At 41.7% G+C, this 17,410-nt stretch overlaps 1 protein-coding gene across 1 annotated transcript; it reads left to right on the top strand.

The window, feature by feature from the left end:
• Positions 1-646: 646 nt before the first annotated feature.
• Positions 647-16,758, top strand: OCIAD1 (OCIA domain containing 1). Its single transcript, XM_081876004.1, has 8 exons — positions 647-846; positions 2,548-2,632; positions 4,112-4,165; positions 5,222-5,269; positions 7,080-7,206; positions 13,271-13,479; positions 15,202-15,354; positions 16,592-16,758. The coding sequence occupies exons 1-8, from the start codon at positions 784-786 to the stop codon at positions 16,627-16,629; spliced, it is 777 nt and encodes a 258-aa protein (XP_081732130.1). The 5' UTR covers positions 647-783; the 3' UTR covers positions 16,630-16,758.
• Positions 16,759-17,410: the final 652 nt, after the last annotated feature.

Raw genomic sequence — 17,410 nt, 5'->3', positions numbered from 1 at the left:
TTATAAACAATAACGTTATACATAAGACAAACAAACATAAATCATAGCCTTATTGAAAATTACACTTATTAACATTGTTAGGTGACATCCTCGCTTCCCCTTGGTTGAATTTCACTGCATATCCTTTTAACGGTTTTCCAAATCACAAACTTAAACAATGACATTCTTAGATCTTCACATTATGAAATTAAACATATTAATTCACCCCTTAACATAAATAAAATCCTAAGCCAATGTTTGTTTGTTTATAATGTTGTAAAACCAATAAAATTTTTTTTAGAAAAAAAGAAAAGAATAACGTTATACAAATAAGCATTCCACGTTTTCTCATGTCATTTGTATATCACAAAAACAGCATAATAAATGTGGGAAAATATCTACAACGTATTCACGTATCCGCTGCCTGTCTTCTCGCCCATTTCCCTCAGGGTTCCGTTCCCACGGCCAGCGCCGCCTCCCTACCGGCGGAGGGGCAGGAAAGGTTTCGCGGCCCCGGGGTTCCGGGAGGGAAACGAGACCTCTATTCCCTAGGGCCGCCCTCGGAGGCTGCGTCTTCTCCCGCCTCCTCCGACCCCCGTTCCGCCGGCTTCCGGGTTTCCCTTCTAGGCGTCATGTCGTCTATGGGAACGGGCGCCCTCGATGCCCTTCCGGTGGGTGGAAACCGCGCTTCCGGTTTCTGCGCACTCCCCTCACGCTCCCTTGTTTCTCGGTCAATAGGAAGTCGCCGTTTCGTTTGCCGCCGCCGCCGCCGCCGCGCTCCTGACAGGCCCCTTCCCACCCCACATGGAGCCCCCCGGGCAAGTGCGCGGTGGGGCCCACAGACCCGACCCCGGAGGCCCTCGCCAGGTACGCTCCGCCGCTTCGTGCCCTTCTGGCCTAGAGTCGCCATCTTTCAAAAAACGTCACTTTCTGGACGCCCGCAAAGGGGTCGAGCTTTGCATACCAGCCCTAGCAATGAAATAAAATGCAGTGTAAGAAAACCACCACAATTATTGAGCTTTGTCTTTTTTTTTTTTTTTAAGAAACCTAGCCCCAAGGTTGCCATATTCTTGCAAGAAGTTGTCATGTTTGTTTGGATTTTTTTAGGAAGACCCCAAAATTCAGAAGTGGAAGAAGAATATTTACATGCACCAACCCCTAGCAATAAAATAATTTTTATTTTATTTTGAGAAACATAGCCCTTTTGCCTAGGATTGCCATATTCCTGATGCCTGCAAAGTGGTCAAGCTTTGTATGCACCAATCCTAGCAATAAAATAAAATACAATGCAAGGAAACCGCCACAGTTGTTGAGCTTTTTTGCCTAGGGTTGCCATATTCCCCATGCCCGTAAAGTTGTCAAGCACCTTTTTACAAAGACCCCAAAATTCAGAATCAGAAGAATCATTATTTGCACTAGCCCTTAGCCTGAGCAGTAAAATAAAATACAATGTAAGGTAACCACCACAAATGTTGAGCTTTAGGGTTGCCATATTCCTGATACCCGCAAAGTTGTCAAGATTTTTTTTTTTGAGGACCCCAAAATTCAGAATCGGAAGAAGAGTCTTTACTTGCACACCAGCCCCCAGCCCTAGCAGTAAAATAAAATACAATGTGCTGAAGATAGAGGAGATTTGCATCAATAATCTAGTAATAGATCTTATTCTTATCGCTCAACGTCACTCAGCGGGTTTCAGGGCTAAGTAGTGATCTGAATCCTAGTGTTCCAGAGCCTAGAGCAACACTTAACTGTTCACCATGTTCTCTGCATAAAAGATGTAAAATGTTTCCAATCCTTATTGGAGAGCATTTTATTGTTACAAACTTTGTACAAGTTTTATTAGGGCTGGTGTTTATATGACTGTAGGCATGCATATCAACTCTTAGAACAGTTCTCATAACGTATATAAATCAATGTTCAAAACATCTATAGGACCATGGTCCAGAGTTATGTCAAACCAGATGTCATACTCGTTTTCTTGGGGCATTAGGCCCTATGTTATATTACAAGCTGCTTTGAGACTCTACCATTTTAAAGCTGCCTTTTACTATACAGCACAAACTGCATCTCAAATACTAATAATTCTGTTACAGTTCACTTCATGAGATGCACTTTATCTCATGTTATCCAGAGTTACAGATATGCATATATACACACATATATACAGTTGTAATCGAAATTATTCAACCCTGATTGCAAATCAGGTTTATTATAAAAATGTATAGACTTTCAGCTGTTTGCAATGAGCAAATAAAAAAGAAGCAGCAATTGAAATAGATCAGCACAACATTGGTAGGTGTATATATTTGGGTACATAGGTAATATATATGCAAGTGTGTCTAAAAGAACAACAATGTAAGAGTGAACAGGAAATGTTAGACTCCTGTGCTTTAGTCACCTATTGTGGGTAAACAAAGGGATATTCTCACTTGGTTTTCGTTTTTCTAAAATAATGTGTATTGTGGACACTTGGTAAAAATGGTAGTAAATGCTTGTATTTCCCATATGACAGTATTGCTAGTGTATGTCACACACTGACCCTTTATGTTTGGTATTTTTCTATTAAAGGGCCAGCTTAGCCATTCCTATGTACCCACAGAGGATGAAAAGAGAGTCTTTGAAGAATGCAATACTGAGAGCCTCTGGTACAGATGTAAGTGAAATGCTCCAATAAGTAATCTTTACTTTTTCATGTCTGTTGTTTTGCCAAACAGTGTGTCAAATAATGACTGTCCAAATCTGTAAATAAAAAGTATAACTCACGTTGGGAAATTCATGCTATTTACTAAGTCATGTGAGAGAAACTTCAAACAGCTCCCTAGACACTTTCATTAATATTTACAGTGGTGCCCCGCAAGACAAACGCCTCGCAAGACGGAAAACCTGCTAGACGAAAGGGTTTTCCGTTTTGGAGGCGCTTCACAAAACGAATTTCCCTATGGGGTTGCTTTGCAAGACGAAAAAATCTTGCGAGTTCCCGCGGGGTTTTTTCGCTCCCCCCCTTTCCTAAGCCGCTAAGCCGCTTATCAGCTGTTCCGCTGATAAGCCGCCTCTCAGCTGATCGCTAAAAGCCGCTAGACCGCTAATAGCGCTAATCCGCTAAGCTGTCAATGGGCTTGCTTCGCAAGACGAAAAAACCGCTAGACGAAGAGAATCACGGAACGGATTCTTTTCGTCTTGAGAGGCACCACTGTAAAAGCTACTCTTTAATAAGCCACAAAATATCAGATTTTATTCTCTGTGGCATCCTGAAGTACACTTCTCACACCTTATTTGTAGGTCATACAGTGGTACCTTTGAAGTCAAATGGAAGTTCGTTCGACTTCCAAAACGTTTGGAAATGAAGGCGCATCTTCCAATTGGCTGCAGGAAGCTCCAAAGAACGTTCACAAACCAGAACACTCACTTCCGTGTTTGCGGCATTCGAGAGCCAAAATGTTCGACTTGCAAGGCATTCGGGATCCAAGATACAACTGTACTTGCATCCCACGTTTTTAAAAAGAAGTTGAATACAAAATAGGGTTACTCAGTTTATCCTTAAAATAACCCTAAGAGAGAAAGAGAGAGTGACTAACCCAAAGTCATCTAGTAAGCTTCCTGGCTGGGGAGGAATTTGAACTCTGGTTTCTTACGTCTAGTATTTTATCCATCACTGAGTGTGCTGGGATAGTGCCTCTGTAGAAATGTTTCTGCCCAGTTGCTTTGCTGAGTACTGCTTTGCTGTCTCTAGCAACTGTGACTGTTGTCATTGCAGTTGTGCTGGCGTGCATATTGGTGGATATGGTACTAATTCCCGGAACCCCGAACCAGGATAATATTCAGTTTACATTGCTCAATAAATCTTTGATGCTGTGAAAGCTAATAAAAAAATAAAATACAACTGTAAACACATTTGTTCTGAGCTGCACTTTCTCTTAAAATGAAACAAAACCCAAAACTTTTTTTTGGGCAGTGTGTACTTTAGAAAGGATTCTGTGCTGTACAAATCATAACCATGTCTGCTGAGAAGGAAGTCCTACTGCACTCAAAGGGAATTTCTCCCTAATTTGCTTACAATTTGTTTTTGTTCTGGAAAATATATTCAGTTCTATTCTCCATATAAATACATATTTTCTTCTATTCCCACTCACAGCGCTGCCTTTTTCTGCTGTTGGCATGCTTGTCACCCAAATACTAATTAAAAAAGGTAAGTTTCAAGCAACTTTGACTGAATATGGATGTCTGCTATTTGGAAATATTTTTCATATATAATATATATGAATTAATTATAGAAAAAGATTAGTCATATGTTTCGGGGGGGGTGTTATTGAATGTAGCCTACCATACAAAGGAAAGAGTTGCATCCATTACTTGACCCACTTTGGCCCCTGACTGCGCCCACCCTTGGCCTGCGGGCCCCAAAAGGTTTCCCATGACAGAATGTGGCTCCCAAGCTGAAAAAGTATTATCTAACCCTGGATTAACAACATGTGCTTATGGAGCCAGTGTTTGAAAACACAGATCATACATTGACAAATGCAAAATAATAGACTTGTAAGGGGAAATGTGAGCTACTCAGTTTTCTTCAGAAATAGTCAACAGAGATAGTTCCAAAGAAAGACTTGGGCATTTATGGAAGATTATAATTTATACCATGGTTCAGGATTTTATAGTTTTTAAAGAAGGAAATGCTTAAAAAAAAGAGAGATTTGTTACTTTATGCTTTGGTTTAGTATGTAGAATATTTCAAGTCACCTGCAACATGTAGCTCATTTGGGCTATGATATAACCGAATACTATTAAAAACTGTTGTCCTGATTCAGTATTGCACATTCCTTTGCATACACGGATCTTCTGCTTTTGTGGAAATGAATGGAGCCATCGACATATCTGGCTCATTCCTTATATTAAAAGCTGGCGAAGAATGGAATTGTGTGTGTGTGTGTGTGTGTGTGTGTGTGTACACACACAAGCACACACACTCTTTCACTCTCTCTCCATGTTATTTAACTGGAATCTCCCAACTTCTTTAATCAAAGCATTTAAATGTAATATTAGAAAACTATTTTCAAACTGACACACAACAGCTTTCCAGTGGTCTTCACTGTTCCCTTCAGGTCACATGTATAGTTGGAAAAAAACTTAAACCAATCACTGAAACCCCAAGTGCCTTGTGTCGATTCATGGTTACGCATTTATCAGCTCAGGTTTCAGTTCATATTTTTGTATGGTTACTGCTCCTTCCTTTTTTTTTTATTTGTAGGAATTCTTACAACACATTCAAAGTTTGGCTCTCTACCAAAAGTTTTATGTAAGTATTAACCCTTCACTACTTTGTATCTGTAGTTAAAGGCTCATAGCTGGAAAAACAGACAGGACTGCTGCATATTTAATAGTTTTATGGACGAGAGGATTTTAGCAGGGATACCTGTCAAGACTGAAATTCCCTTTTCTGCACAACTTTAATGAAGATGCAGGAGTCCTGTTTTCCTTTTCATCTGACCATCCTACTCACAGCTGAGATTTAGGTTCACCACCATATTTCATGAAAAGGGCTCTGTGCCTTTCAGAGCTGTGCGATGGACATCTTGAAATGATGCTTTGAGTTCTGGCAAAGCAAGGTTTCCTTGCCCCCAAAAAAGTTATTTAGAGAGCCACTAAGTAAAGGTCTCTAAATCTATTGTAGTTAATGTGTAACAACTGTGCACATATTGCAGGAAATATTTATTTTGCAGGAATTGAAGCTTTCACTGGAGATGAAAGTAGAGACAAGTAGCATGTGGTTTTGGAAAGTACAGTGGTACCTCGGGTTACATACGCTTCAGGTTACATACGCTTCAGGTTACAGACTCCGCTAACCCAGAAATATTAACTCGAGTTAAGAACTTTGCTTCAGGATGAGAACAGAAATCATGTTTCGGCGGTGCGGCGGCAGCAGCAGGAGGCCCCATTAGCTAAAGTGGTGCTTCAGGTTAAGAACAGTTTCAGGTTAAGAACGGACCTCCGGAACAAATTTAAGTTCTTAACTCGAGGTACCACTGTAAAGGAAAGCACACCTCTTGCAAAGATACAGATCCAAACAAACAAATTAGTGATGGAGTTGGAGCAGGTTTTGCTTCAAAGGAAACCTATGGCACATTCTTATCCATCTCTACTCAGAAGTAACCCCCACTGAGTTTTGTGGTCACCAAATTCAGCAGCAGGAAGTATTTATAGGTTTACAGCCTTGGTTTTATAATAGCTCCTCAGAAGTAATTGTCATCCTGCTGCAGGGTGGATTTGATGTAAATCATTTTTTTACAAAAAGACTCATTCTTGCTGGTATAATCTTATTATTTACAACCAGATGAAGGTTTCATTTGTGGAATAATAAATTCTCAGAGTAGTTTTTACACTTATATCAAATACTACTGATTTGGTTATACTATTAGAAATACATAGACAGATAATTATGAAATTATTGTGAGCTTTAATAAGTTAACTGTTTATATTTGGACAACTTTTCTGCAGTATTTTATTGGAAAGAGAAGAATAATCATTCCCTTAATAACAATTTAAACAATTTATTTAACTAAAACAATAACATTATAGCATATGTTTCCTTATTTCCTGATGAATAGCCTTTGGACTATAATGTAACTTAAATAGTAAACTAACTTTAGAAAGATTTTTCCTCCAAAAGCATTTTTTTTAAAAAATCCAATTTAAATTAAAAAAAACCTGATGATGATTATTATTTTTAAAAAATTAAATAGATTTTTATCCACCCTGCCCTGCTGGCCAGCAGTTGAAAAATACTGAGTATTTGCTAATAAGAAATTGACAGCTTTCCCTGTTCTTTTTAAATCGACATCTCCTCATTTTTCTCAGTTTCTGCCTGATGTCATTTGGTGATGACTTTCTTACCCTGACCACTTTGTAAGGCCTTTGTTTTGATGCCATGGAAACACAAGAGATAAAAACTGTAGACTTAAGAACTTTCTTTTTTTAGTACTAAGTTGAAGCTTTGTTTGGCTTTGCGTATGTTTTTATATATTTTATATTTAAATATACCTGTATTTTTCTTAAAGTGACAGAGCATCAGATGTCTTAAATCAGTCTCTGGTTTTCTTTATAATAAGTTGCTGGCTTTTGTGGCTACATTGGTGGAAAGTTTTCTTATATGAAGGCATGCCAAGAGAAGCTTAAAAGGCTAGAGAATTCACCACTGGGAGAAGCTTTGAGGAAAAATAAACCTATTCAACCTGAGTAAGTAATTTTTATTTGCTCAAAATTCTTAATTTCTGGAAAGTAAGTTCACTTTAAATATTAAAACCTGAAGCACTCATGAGCACTGGTGTTCCTTTCCCCCCTCCAGCAACACACAGAGAAAAGGAAAGTAGAACTTGTTTGCGCACGAACCAGCCAAAGTTAAGCACTTCAGAGGTCTAATGATTTTAAAGCGGAGTTGTGTTAAGGAAGTCCCTAACTCTCTCGTTGAAATTCAGATTGCTTCAAGTTAGGTTGCTCATTCTGCTTATGTTTTATCAAGAGAAAGGGAAGGGGGAAAGTTGTGGTCAGATTGCTTTTGCTTGTTTTACTGTATTGGCCTGAATATAAGCCTCATCCCCCCCCAAATTCCGACCGTGAAAAGTTAAAAGTGCGGCTTATATTCGTGACCTTATGGTATGCAGCCAGGGGTGTGAGACAAACAGTGCCAGGAGTGCAGCAAATAGTCCCCTGTCCTCTCCCCAAGGCTGGGAAGGGAGAGAGCAGGAAGGGGAAAGGCCCCCGGCAATGTAACGCGACCCCCCCCCCCCCAAGTATGCAGCCAGGAGCAGCGAGGAATTGAGCGGCTTATATTAGGGTATTTTTTCTTTTTCTTTACCCCCCCCCCATTTTAAAGGTGCTGCTTACCGTATTTTTCACTCCATAAGACGCACCTGACCATAAGACGCACCTAGTTTTTAGAGGGGGAATGCAAGAAAAAAACATTCTTTAAAGGGAGCGCTGAGCAGAGCCTGTATGTATCCCAGGCTCTGCTCAGCTCTCCCTTCACGAGCCGCGTGGAGCGGGCTGCCCTTCTCCCTCCTCGGGGAAAAGCCCCCAAGAGCTGCACACACGCTCCGCACGGCTCCTTAAAGAGAGCGCGGCTCTTGCTGGCTTTTGCAGGAGGTGGGGGAAGGGACAGAGCGTGGCTAAGCCAGAAGCTAGAACAAGCGCTCCCTCTCGCTGTTCTGGCTTCTGGGATAGCTGCGCAGCCTACATTTGCTCCATAAGACGCACACACATTTCCCCTTACTTTTTAGGAGGGAAAAAGTGCATCTTACAGAGCGAAAAATACGGTGTATTCCGTCCAATATGGTATTTCTTTTAAAATCTGCACTTTTCAGTGAAGCTTAAGTTCGTCCTACAAAAGCTTTTTTTTAAGCCTCCTTCCACTTCCCTTTAAGACTCTGATCTTGAAGGGAGGAGGCTTTGCAAGCCTCTTCTCTGCCTTCAATTTCAGAGCTCGCATGGTTCACCTGCAAGCATCAGCAATGCCTGCTTGCCAAAGTGTGTGAGCTGCTTGAAATGATACTTTTGAAAAGTGCTGCTGAAATGAGACTGGGGGCTCACTTAAAGTGCTTCTCCCCAGTGCTGCATCTCCTGGGGGCAGGTAACAGCAGAGCAGTGGGTGGGGAAGAGAGCCAGCGTGGTGTAGTGGTTAAGAGCGGTAGACTCGTAATCTGGGGAACCGGGTTCGCGTCTCCGCTCCTCCACATGCAGCTGCTGGGTGACCTTGGGCTAGTCACACTTCTCTGAATTCTCTCAGCCCCACTCACCTCACAGAGTGTTTGTTGTGGGGGAGGAAGGGAAAGGAGATTGTTAGCCGCTTTGAGACTCCTTCGGGTAGTGATAAAGCGGGATATCAAATTCAAACTCCTCCTCCTCTTCTCTCTAGCACTTCTGCTGCCACTTGCAAGAGAAGGCTTTAATCTCTGCTTATCAGCCGATGAGCAAAGTTTTAAGTCCCGCTACATTGGCTGTGCGATCCTGTTCCCTGCTAGGAACAGGACACACAGCCAGTGCAGGATTAAACCCTGTCCTGCTGCCCATCAGCTGACATTGCTGGCTTCAGTGCTTGATTCTCCTCTGCCCTCAATACCTGAAATGTCTTGCAAGCATAATATAGAGGGAAATAAGTATAGGAGGAAGGAAGTATGATAGACTTCCAGATGTTATATGCAGTGGTGTAGCATTTGAGGGAGGGGCAGTTGCCCCTGTGCAAAGTTGTAAGGGGCACAACATTTCAACACCAGGTGCTGCCTCAGTACAGCTATGTGCTTCATGCTAACCAGGATGTGACCTCTCCAGACAACAGAACAACTCTTCTTTTCTTATCTCTGTGGCTGGGATCTGCTGGGTGAGGTGGACACTGCTAGGCAGTTGAATGTGCATGCGTACTCTGTTTCCCTCCCTCCGTGCAGCCCCAGTCGCTGGCAACCCTCGCTACGCCACTGGTTATATGCACTTGAATTTTTGTAGCTTCATTTGTGTGGCGTTGTTGTTTTAATATTTAATGTATTTACCACGTCAGTGTTCCTTTTTACTGCTTAAAGGTAAAGGGACCCCTGACCATTAGGTCCAGTCGTGACCGCCTCTGGAGTTGCGACGCTCATCTCGCTTTATTGACCGAGGGAGCTGGCGTACAGCTTCCGGGTCATGTGGCCAGCATGACTAAGCCGCTTCTGGCGAACCAGAGCAGTGCACGGAAAAGCTGTTTACCTTCCTGCCGGAGCGGTACCTATTTATCTACTTGCACTTTGACGTGCTTTCGAACTGCTAGGTTGGCAGGAGCAGGGACCGAGCAACGGGAGCTCACCTTGTCGCGGGGATTCGAACTGCCGACCTTCTGATCGGCAAATCCTAGGCTCTGTGGTTTAACCCACAGTGGCACCCGCGTCCCTTTTACTGCATAGCCTGTTGCTTTTCCTGTGCTTTGCCCCTGCCTATGTTGGCAAAAGATAAAAGACATGTGGGCTGGGCCCACAATGTACACATTGGAATCAATAGCTTTTAGACTCCTTGCACTCAGGGAACACCTTTGGATTGGATTTGTCACCTAATGCGCCCATATGCATCTGCCTGCATGCTGCAGAGGCTTCTAAGGTGCGTTGTAAAGCATAACATCACTGCAGGATCTGCAGGATGAGGGGATTCATTGTCTTGGTTGTGATAGGGTGCCAATTCAGGATTGTGAGCTTTCATTGTTGCTCTGGGTGGACTGAAACTGCATCTTAGAATGCACTTAGTACATCCTTGTGTCCAATTGTCACAGCAACTGTGGACACCATTGTTCACAGAAGCTTGTCTGCCACTGCCTATTTCTCTCTTGGAAGAATTCCTGATTAGCTCCCAAGGAACGCTGTGAAACTCAGTTTGGAAACTTAGCATATCATTCAGCAAGATAAAAGGTAGAAGAAGTGCTGCTGGAAACAGGAAGAATTAAGAGATCCATAGAAATGGAGTATGTTTGGTGAAAAATGACTCAGAGCTAACACTGAGTACAAACTTTATGGTCCCCCAGGGTAAGAAGAGGTGGAAGGGGCACAGTTGAGGCTCTGAGAGAAGAGATTTTGAGTTCCCAGTTTGGACCATATATTTACATTATTATTAGATCATCCCCCTGAAGAAGTATAAGTTTAATTTGGTAAGTCAGTTTCCTTTCTGAAGGAAAAATGAGGAACAAACCTGGTTTGCAGTTCATTTTGGAATAGCTTAGCCAAGGCTGTGTGCATTCTGTACTTAAATGTTTCAAGTAAACCCAAATACTACATTTATAAAATTTGTATCCTGCAGCCTGTATGCACATGCCTTGTTTATTTCAAATAAATCTACTTATTGTGGGCAATGGCTGATGCAGATCACTGTAGCCATCCATGCCTGCTTACAGCTGGGTAGTTCTGTTGAGTAACACCTTCTCTCCAAGCCAGGCATAGGCAAACTCGGCCCTCCAGATGTTTTGGGACTACAACTCCCATCATCCCTAGCTAACAGGACCAGTGGTCAGGGATGATGGGAACTGTAGTCTCAAAACATCTGGAGGGCTGAGTTTGCCTATGCCTGCTCCAAGCCTTTGAGATCTTGTCAGGTATTGTCCATATTTTTCCCATCCTATATTTCTGTAAACAATGGCTGGAAACTTATTTTGTTAGAAATAAATGCAGAGATTCCCCTAGATGTGCTTGTCCAGTGTAATCTGGAAATGCATGCAGTTAAGCACTTGGCCAGGCATGGTCAAATAAAGCAGTCCTTATCTTTCCTGTTGTTAGACGTATAGAATGTGCAGAACGGATTAAAAAATGATCTGGTATCCCGTGGAGAAAATTTAGGAGTGTTCATTAACACAAGACACGGAACTGTGTGTATTAATGTAATATTGTGATTTGTATCAAAAATTTTTGCCAAGGCCTTACAAATTCATGTAATAAAACTTAAAGGGGGAATGGGAAATGATATATCATGTAAAGGTCGGGGAGTAGAAATGTAAACCACTATTATTAGCAGTATTTCTGTTATTATTTTAATGTGTGTGATGGCTGCTTGCTAAACACAATAAATCAAACTGAGACTGATAATTGTGATTTTTGCGGCAGCAGTGTGAAAAAAAGCCCCTCTGCTGTGTGTGCTGAGCTGATGGACCCACATTAACCTTTCATTAGTATGGACAGTGGATGTCCTGTTTTGCAGTCAACTTGCAACTTGGGGGCCAGAGCCCACATTGTTTGTTTTCTGTGATGGGTTTGCCTCTCTGGTAAGTGATCTCCATTTGGCCTGCTAACATTTAGAAGCACTTAGTTACTACGTGTATGCCTCCACCATGAGTCTCTGCCTCTCCAGGAAGCCACATGGAACCTGAAATGTGGTATGTGAAGCAGGACAAGCATGGTGTGGATCTCTACAGTGTAGAAGCTTCTAAACATTATGGGCCACAAAAAGGCATGTGTGAGATTGTGAGCTCTGAATAAATCAGGCAAATCTTAGTGGAGGTCTCAGTGATTATGGCAGTGCTAAAAATTCAGTTAAATCAAGGGTAGGAATCTACCAGCCATGGGGCTGATCATTGCCTGTTTGACCCGCAAGACTGTTTTTCAAAACGACACCTTGCCTGCAAATTAGATGATGTCAGTTGATGGGTGGAGGTTCAATCCTGCTTGGTTACCATCTCCTCCCACCCTTGCGCGATCACACCTGATTGACAAATGTGTGGTCCTGTTCACCTGTCAGTGTTGGCCTGCAGAGGTTGGAAGAGATGAAGATATGGCCTATACTGTGTGAAAACGATTCTCCGTCCCTGTGTTAAACCAAATGAATCCTGTACATCACATTACCGTATTTTTCGCTCTATAACACGCACCCAACCATAACAAGCACATAGTTTTTAGAGGAGGAAAATCCGTAGGCATGCCACCCATAGACATTCCCTCCATAACACGCACAGACATTTCCCCTTACTTTCTAAGAGGAAAAAAGTGAGTGTTATGGTGCAAAAAATACGGTAATTTAAAATCATCTACTTAATGGCTGTTAAAAGTCAAAGAGCATAGAGGAAAAGGAGAAGAGCAGAGAGCCTTGGGTTAAGGCAGGAAATTACAGTGGTGCCCCACAATACGAACGCCTCGCAAGACGGAAAACCCGCTAGACGAAAGGGTTTTCCGTTTTGGAGGCGCTTCGCAAAACGAATTTCCCTATGGGCTTGCTTCGCAAGACGAAATGTCTTGCGAGTTCCTGCTGTCCCCCCCCCTTCCCCCCTTTTCCTAAGCCGCTTATCAGCTGATCCGCTAAAAGCCGCTAAACCGCTAATAGCACTAATCTGCTAAGCTATCAATGGGCTTGTTTCGCAAGACGAAAAAACCGCTATACGAAGAGCCTCACGGAACGGATTAATTTCGTCTTGCGAGGCACCACTGTAATGTGGGATTTTAAATATTTTTCCAAAGAAGAATTCGTCTTTGTAATAAATGTAGCAGAAGCTACAGAACGATAATTTTTGAGTCCCCATGTTAAATAAAGATTTCCACCTGCTATAACAATGACGTGAGCCCCTCTGCTCCCCTTATCCTAGGCTCTTCTCCTGTTTTCCTTCCCTTCTTTTGCTATAACTGATTAGTTTATCCTAATAATAGTTTGCCCCAACTATAATAGATTTTTTATTATTATTCTGGATAGGGTGAGAGGAACCCACTATATCATACACTCCCTCTCTCTCTCTCTCTCTGTGTGTGTGTGTGTAAAATCGAAAAAAGAACTAAAGTACAGTTATTTTGAAAAACTGTCTTTGTCTTTCCAGGTATTACTCTAAAAAAACAGACGCTTCAGATGTGCCTTTACCTTTTGAAAGTAATCCAACAGCAGCAGCACTACCACAAGCACATACTTCCAAGTACCATCTTGATAATTATGGAGCAACAGACTTTCCCTCTAGTGATGATCCAGTCCCATTTAGTTCTACCATGAATGAATCTTCTCCTTCTGGAATAACAGATGGTTTCCCTCAAGGTAGCGTCTTGAGCTCCATTAATACAGTGAGCTGTTCTCTAATCAAAAATATGGAATGGATTCAGTGTTTTTCAGACTTATAGAGGTGAACATTCCAGTTCTTTTTAAAGGCTGGAGCCTCCTGTTACACTGGCAATCGTGTTTCCTGAAAACATGCCTGCCATTGAGAATACTGGTCATTGGGGGGGGGCAAATTTCATAGAATTGTAGAGTTGGAAGGGACCCTGAGGATCTTGTAGCCCCTAAATAATAATAATAATAATAATAATAATAATAATAATAATAATAATAATAATAATATCCCACCCATCTGGCTGGGTTTCCCCAGCCACTCTGGGCGGCGTCCAACAAAACACTAAAATTTTGAAAATAGATTAAGACTGTTTTGGCCCCAAGATCTCTAATCGGTCCCTTTAGCAGATAAAACTGCAGAAGTGATGAAATGCCAGTGATCCCGAGGGAAAACTTCAGAGGGAACCAGCTACTAGATGCATTAGTTTTTTGCTCCTGTACCTGAGTCTGACAACTTGATTTGCTGAAGGCCTTTACCAGAGTTTCCTCTGGCTTCTTCACCATTTTAAATTTCCCTCCCCTCCCCTCTCTATGCAACAGCTGCTTTACAAAGCAGGAGAGCACCTTTTGTAGATAACCTGTTGCCAGGCAGAGTTGGAAAAAGGGCGCTCTTTGAAAAAATGGGCTCGAATGAGCCGCTTGGCTTTGTGAGCACTTTCAGTTTCGATCCACGCTTTTAACACACAGCTCTCTAGCTTTTGGGTGGGGCAGGCACACATACAGTGGTTGGGTATAGATTATATACAGTGGTACCTTGGGTTACATACACTTCAGGTTACAGAAATAGTACCTCGGGTTAAGAACTTTGCTTCAGGATGAGAACAGAAATTGTGCTCTGGCGGCACGGCAGCAGGAGGCCCCATTAGCTAAAGTGGTGCTTCAGGTTAAGAACGGAGCTCCGGAATGAATTACCGTATTTTTCGCCCTATAGGACGCACCGTCCCATAAGGCACACCTAGTTTTTTTGGGGGGGAAATAAAGGGAAAAAAATATTTCCCCCCCCAGATGCGGGGCTGGGGCGGGGGAGGCCCGAGCTTCCCCCGACCCCAGCCCCCAAACAGGCAGCTCTTTGCAAGCCGTGGGAGCCCACCGCTGGCTCCCGCTGCTTGCTGAGAGGTCCGCGAAGCGTGGACACGCTGAGCTCAGCGAGGGCAGGCTTCAGCATGCAGGCAACTCTCCGCAAGCAGCGGGAGCGCTCCTGCTGCTTGCGGAGAGGTCTGCGAAGCCTGCATTCGCCCCATAGGACGCACACACATTTCCCCTTCATTTTAGGAGGGGGGAAAGTGCGTCCTATAGGGCGAAAAATACGGTAAGTACATAACCTGAGGTACCACTGTATTTGCATGTAATGCTAAACCATAGTTGATGTAAGTTCAAGGTTATAAACCGACAACAACAAATAAGAGTACAGCAATAGGCACTTCATCTAATTCATGGCTCATCTAACACAGTGCTTTGAGGATGACTTTTGACAATCCGAATGTGCACAAAACATAATGGTATGTAAAGTGCATCTAAAATTCTAAAACTGACTATTCCACAGTTAAATGTCAGGAGGACTGCTTCAAACAAAAGCATTCCCTTAAAATAGACATTTCCATCTACATGTATTGTTTGTTATCCATTGATTTCTCCTCTTTTCCCTTTAAGAACCTGCTTTGTTTCTGGAAGAACGTCCAAAAAGAAAAGGAATCACGTATGATGAATTAAGGAGTCGCAATAGAGAGATGTACGAGGCAGGAATAACACAGAAGTCAGAATTTCCATCGAAGTCTTCACAGGAAAAACCAATAAAGAGAGATGGTAAATTGTTAAATAACTTGCATTTCCATTAGGGACTCCCAGTATTCTAAGGAGTAGTAAACAAGAAGCAGTGTTCTTTTTATTTTCATGTCCATCATTTTTCTTTGATGGGTGGTCAGTTTTCAAGTAAGTTTACAAGTTTTTGCCCATGTATTTTTATTTGAAATCTCTGTAGCATAATTACTGCAACTCTCCAGTTTGTTTGTTGAATCAGTAGCCAAGGAAAAATTCAATTCTTCTATTAGGAGAAAACTAGTTAAGCATCAGCCCAAGGAACCTTTGAAAGGAGTGAGCCTACAGGTATCTTTCTGATCTGTGGGCCCTTAAGAAGCCAGAATAACATCTAGATCAGATGTTTGAACATAACCAGGCTTTTTGGAAAGTCTTCTCAGGATTATTTTTTTAAAAACTAACTTAAGCATGCAGAGTATAACGCTGAAGGATATGCCATTGTTTTTTCTGTTTACTATTCTACTGGAAGGAAGCTGCACTTGGCACCGACCTCCAGACTGTGTTTTTTGGATAAAAAACAATACTGTATAGGCCAGGGAAAGCTATGAAATGGAAGTGAAATTACCTTTCCTTTTGCATTATGCAAAAACAAGAGTTTATTCTCTCTTTCAGTGTACTTTGCTAGGTCAGTTTTTGAACATCCAGGCATTGTATTTTCATGCAGAAAAATAATAATATGAAACTGCGTAAATTCAAAAGAAGTCACAATTGTTAATGTTATGGAAGGTGGAATTTTTAGTCTGATATGGTGGAAGGAAGTTGACTAGTGAATTGACTGGGATTGATAAAACACTACCCCTTTCCCAGCTGCATTAGCTTGTGTGGTCACCTTGACATTGACAGTAGCCTTTTGTGTTGGCTTAGCTCAACCATGTAAATAAATGTTCTGACAGAAGTACATCTGCATCCTGTGATATACAGATAGCTACAGTACCATAATGGTGACATAGATGTTTTGTACTGACCATATTGCCTTTAAAAAATCTGGGAAAGCCATAGCTACAGTAACTGTCCAGAATTGCTACTTGCACATTTCATCTCACAATGGTGGCAGAGGAAATTTGCACTGTTTGGATCATCTTCAATTGGCTTGAGCCAATAGTCAGGTCACATGATCTGCTGTCACATGGTTCTGTCCTGTTCTAAACATTTGTTAGTGCAGTAGACCTTGCTTCTCCTAATCTTCATTACAGTGTTTCTCTTCTCTTGGCCTCTTCTTTTATAGTTAAAGTCAATAAGTATGGAGATGCTTGGGAAGACTGAAAATCTTTACACCTTCTGAAGACATTTCTTCAATCAAAAATTTCAGCTTTATCAGTGTTGGTCAAACACCTGAATGTTTTTCTGTATTCTGAAATGCACTTGCTTTACAATAAAAATACTTGGGTCTTCCTTTTTGTTTTGGCAAACTATCAGACTGGATTGTTAGTCTAAACATGTTTTGACCAAATAGTGACAAAAAGGAAGAAAGAAGGTGACTAACTGGGATTCACAGAAGCAATTATCTTGTGCCTATAGTCTACTTGGATTGTACTGCTGCTGAAATGGAAGAGAGAACCAAAATTATTTAAGTCTATCCCTCCTCATTTTAAAAGGGAATTCACTGTAGATTTAACTTTTATTTCTTCCTTGCATGTTTCTAATTTACCTATTCAGGTGGTGAAATTAGAGCTGCAATCCAATTCCAGAAACATTGATGGAGCATAAATTTAAGTCTGTCATTAAACTTTGTGCATGTATACAAGTTACGTGTTCCTAAAGCCAGAAATCAAGCAGCCTTCACCAAACTTGTGTCCTCCAGATGTTTTGACTACAGCTGTGGTCATGATAGCTAGGACTGATGGCATCGTAGTTGTCTAAAACATCAGTCTGGAGAAGGCTGTCTTAGAAAAAGCATTACTCCTGTATGCGAGAGGCTTTATAAGCAGGGTTTATTAAACCCTTGCATTTAAATATTGCAGTCCTGGTAAAAGCCATCAGCAAGTCTAGCATAAATATATTCATTCCCATTATATTCTATATTGGATTCATAGGCTAAATCATG

This window comes from Podarcis erhardii (genome assembly GCF_964252035.2).
Source record: "Podarcis erhardii genome assembly, chromosome: 9".
Lineage (NCBI taxonomy): Eukaryota > Metazoa > Chordata > Lepidosauria > Squamata > Lacertidae > Podarcis > Podarcis erhardii.
Note: the sequence above shows the minus strand (reverse complement) of the source record. Positions and strands in the feature narration are given on the sequence as shown.

What these genes read in the sequence shown, in the direction of transcription:
- OCIAD1 (XM_081876004.1), top strand. Translation starts at nt 784, where the DNA reads ATGGAGCCCCCCGGGCAAGTGCGCGGTGGGGCCCACAGACCCGACCCC. An exon ending in TGAGAGCCTCTGGTACAGAT is followed by an intron (nt 2,633 to 4,111) that starts GTAAGTGAAATG and finishes TCCCACTCACAG; the next exon opens with CGCTGCCTTTTTCTGCTGTT. An exon ending in AAAACCAATAAAGAGAGATG is followed by an intron (nt 15,355 to 16,591) that starts GTAAATTGTTAA and finishes CTTCTTTTATAG; the next exon opens with TTAAAGTCAATAAGTATGGA.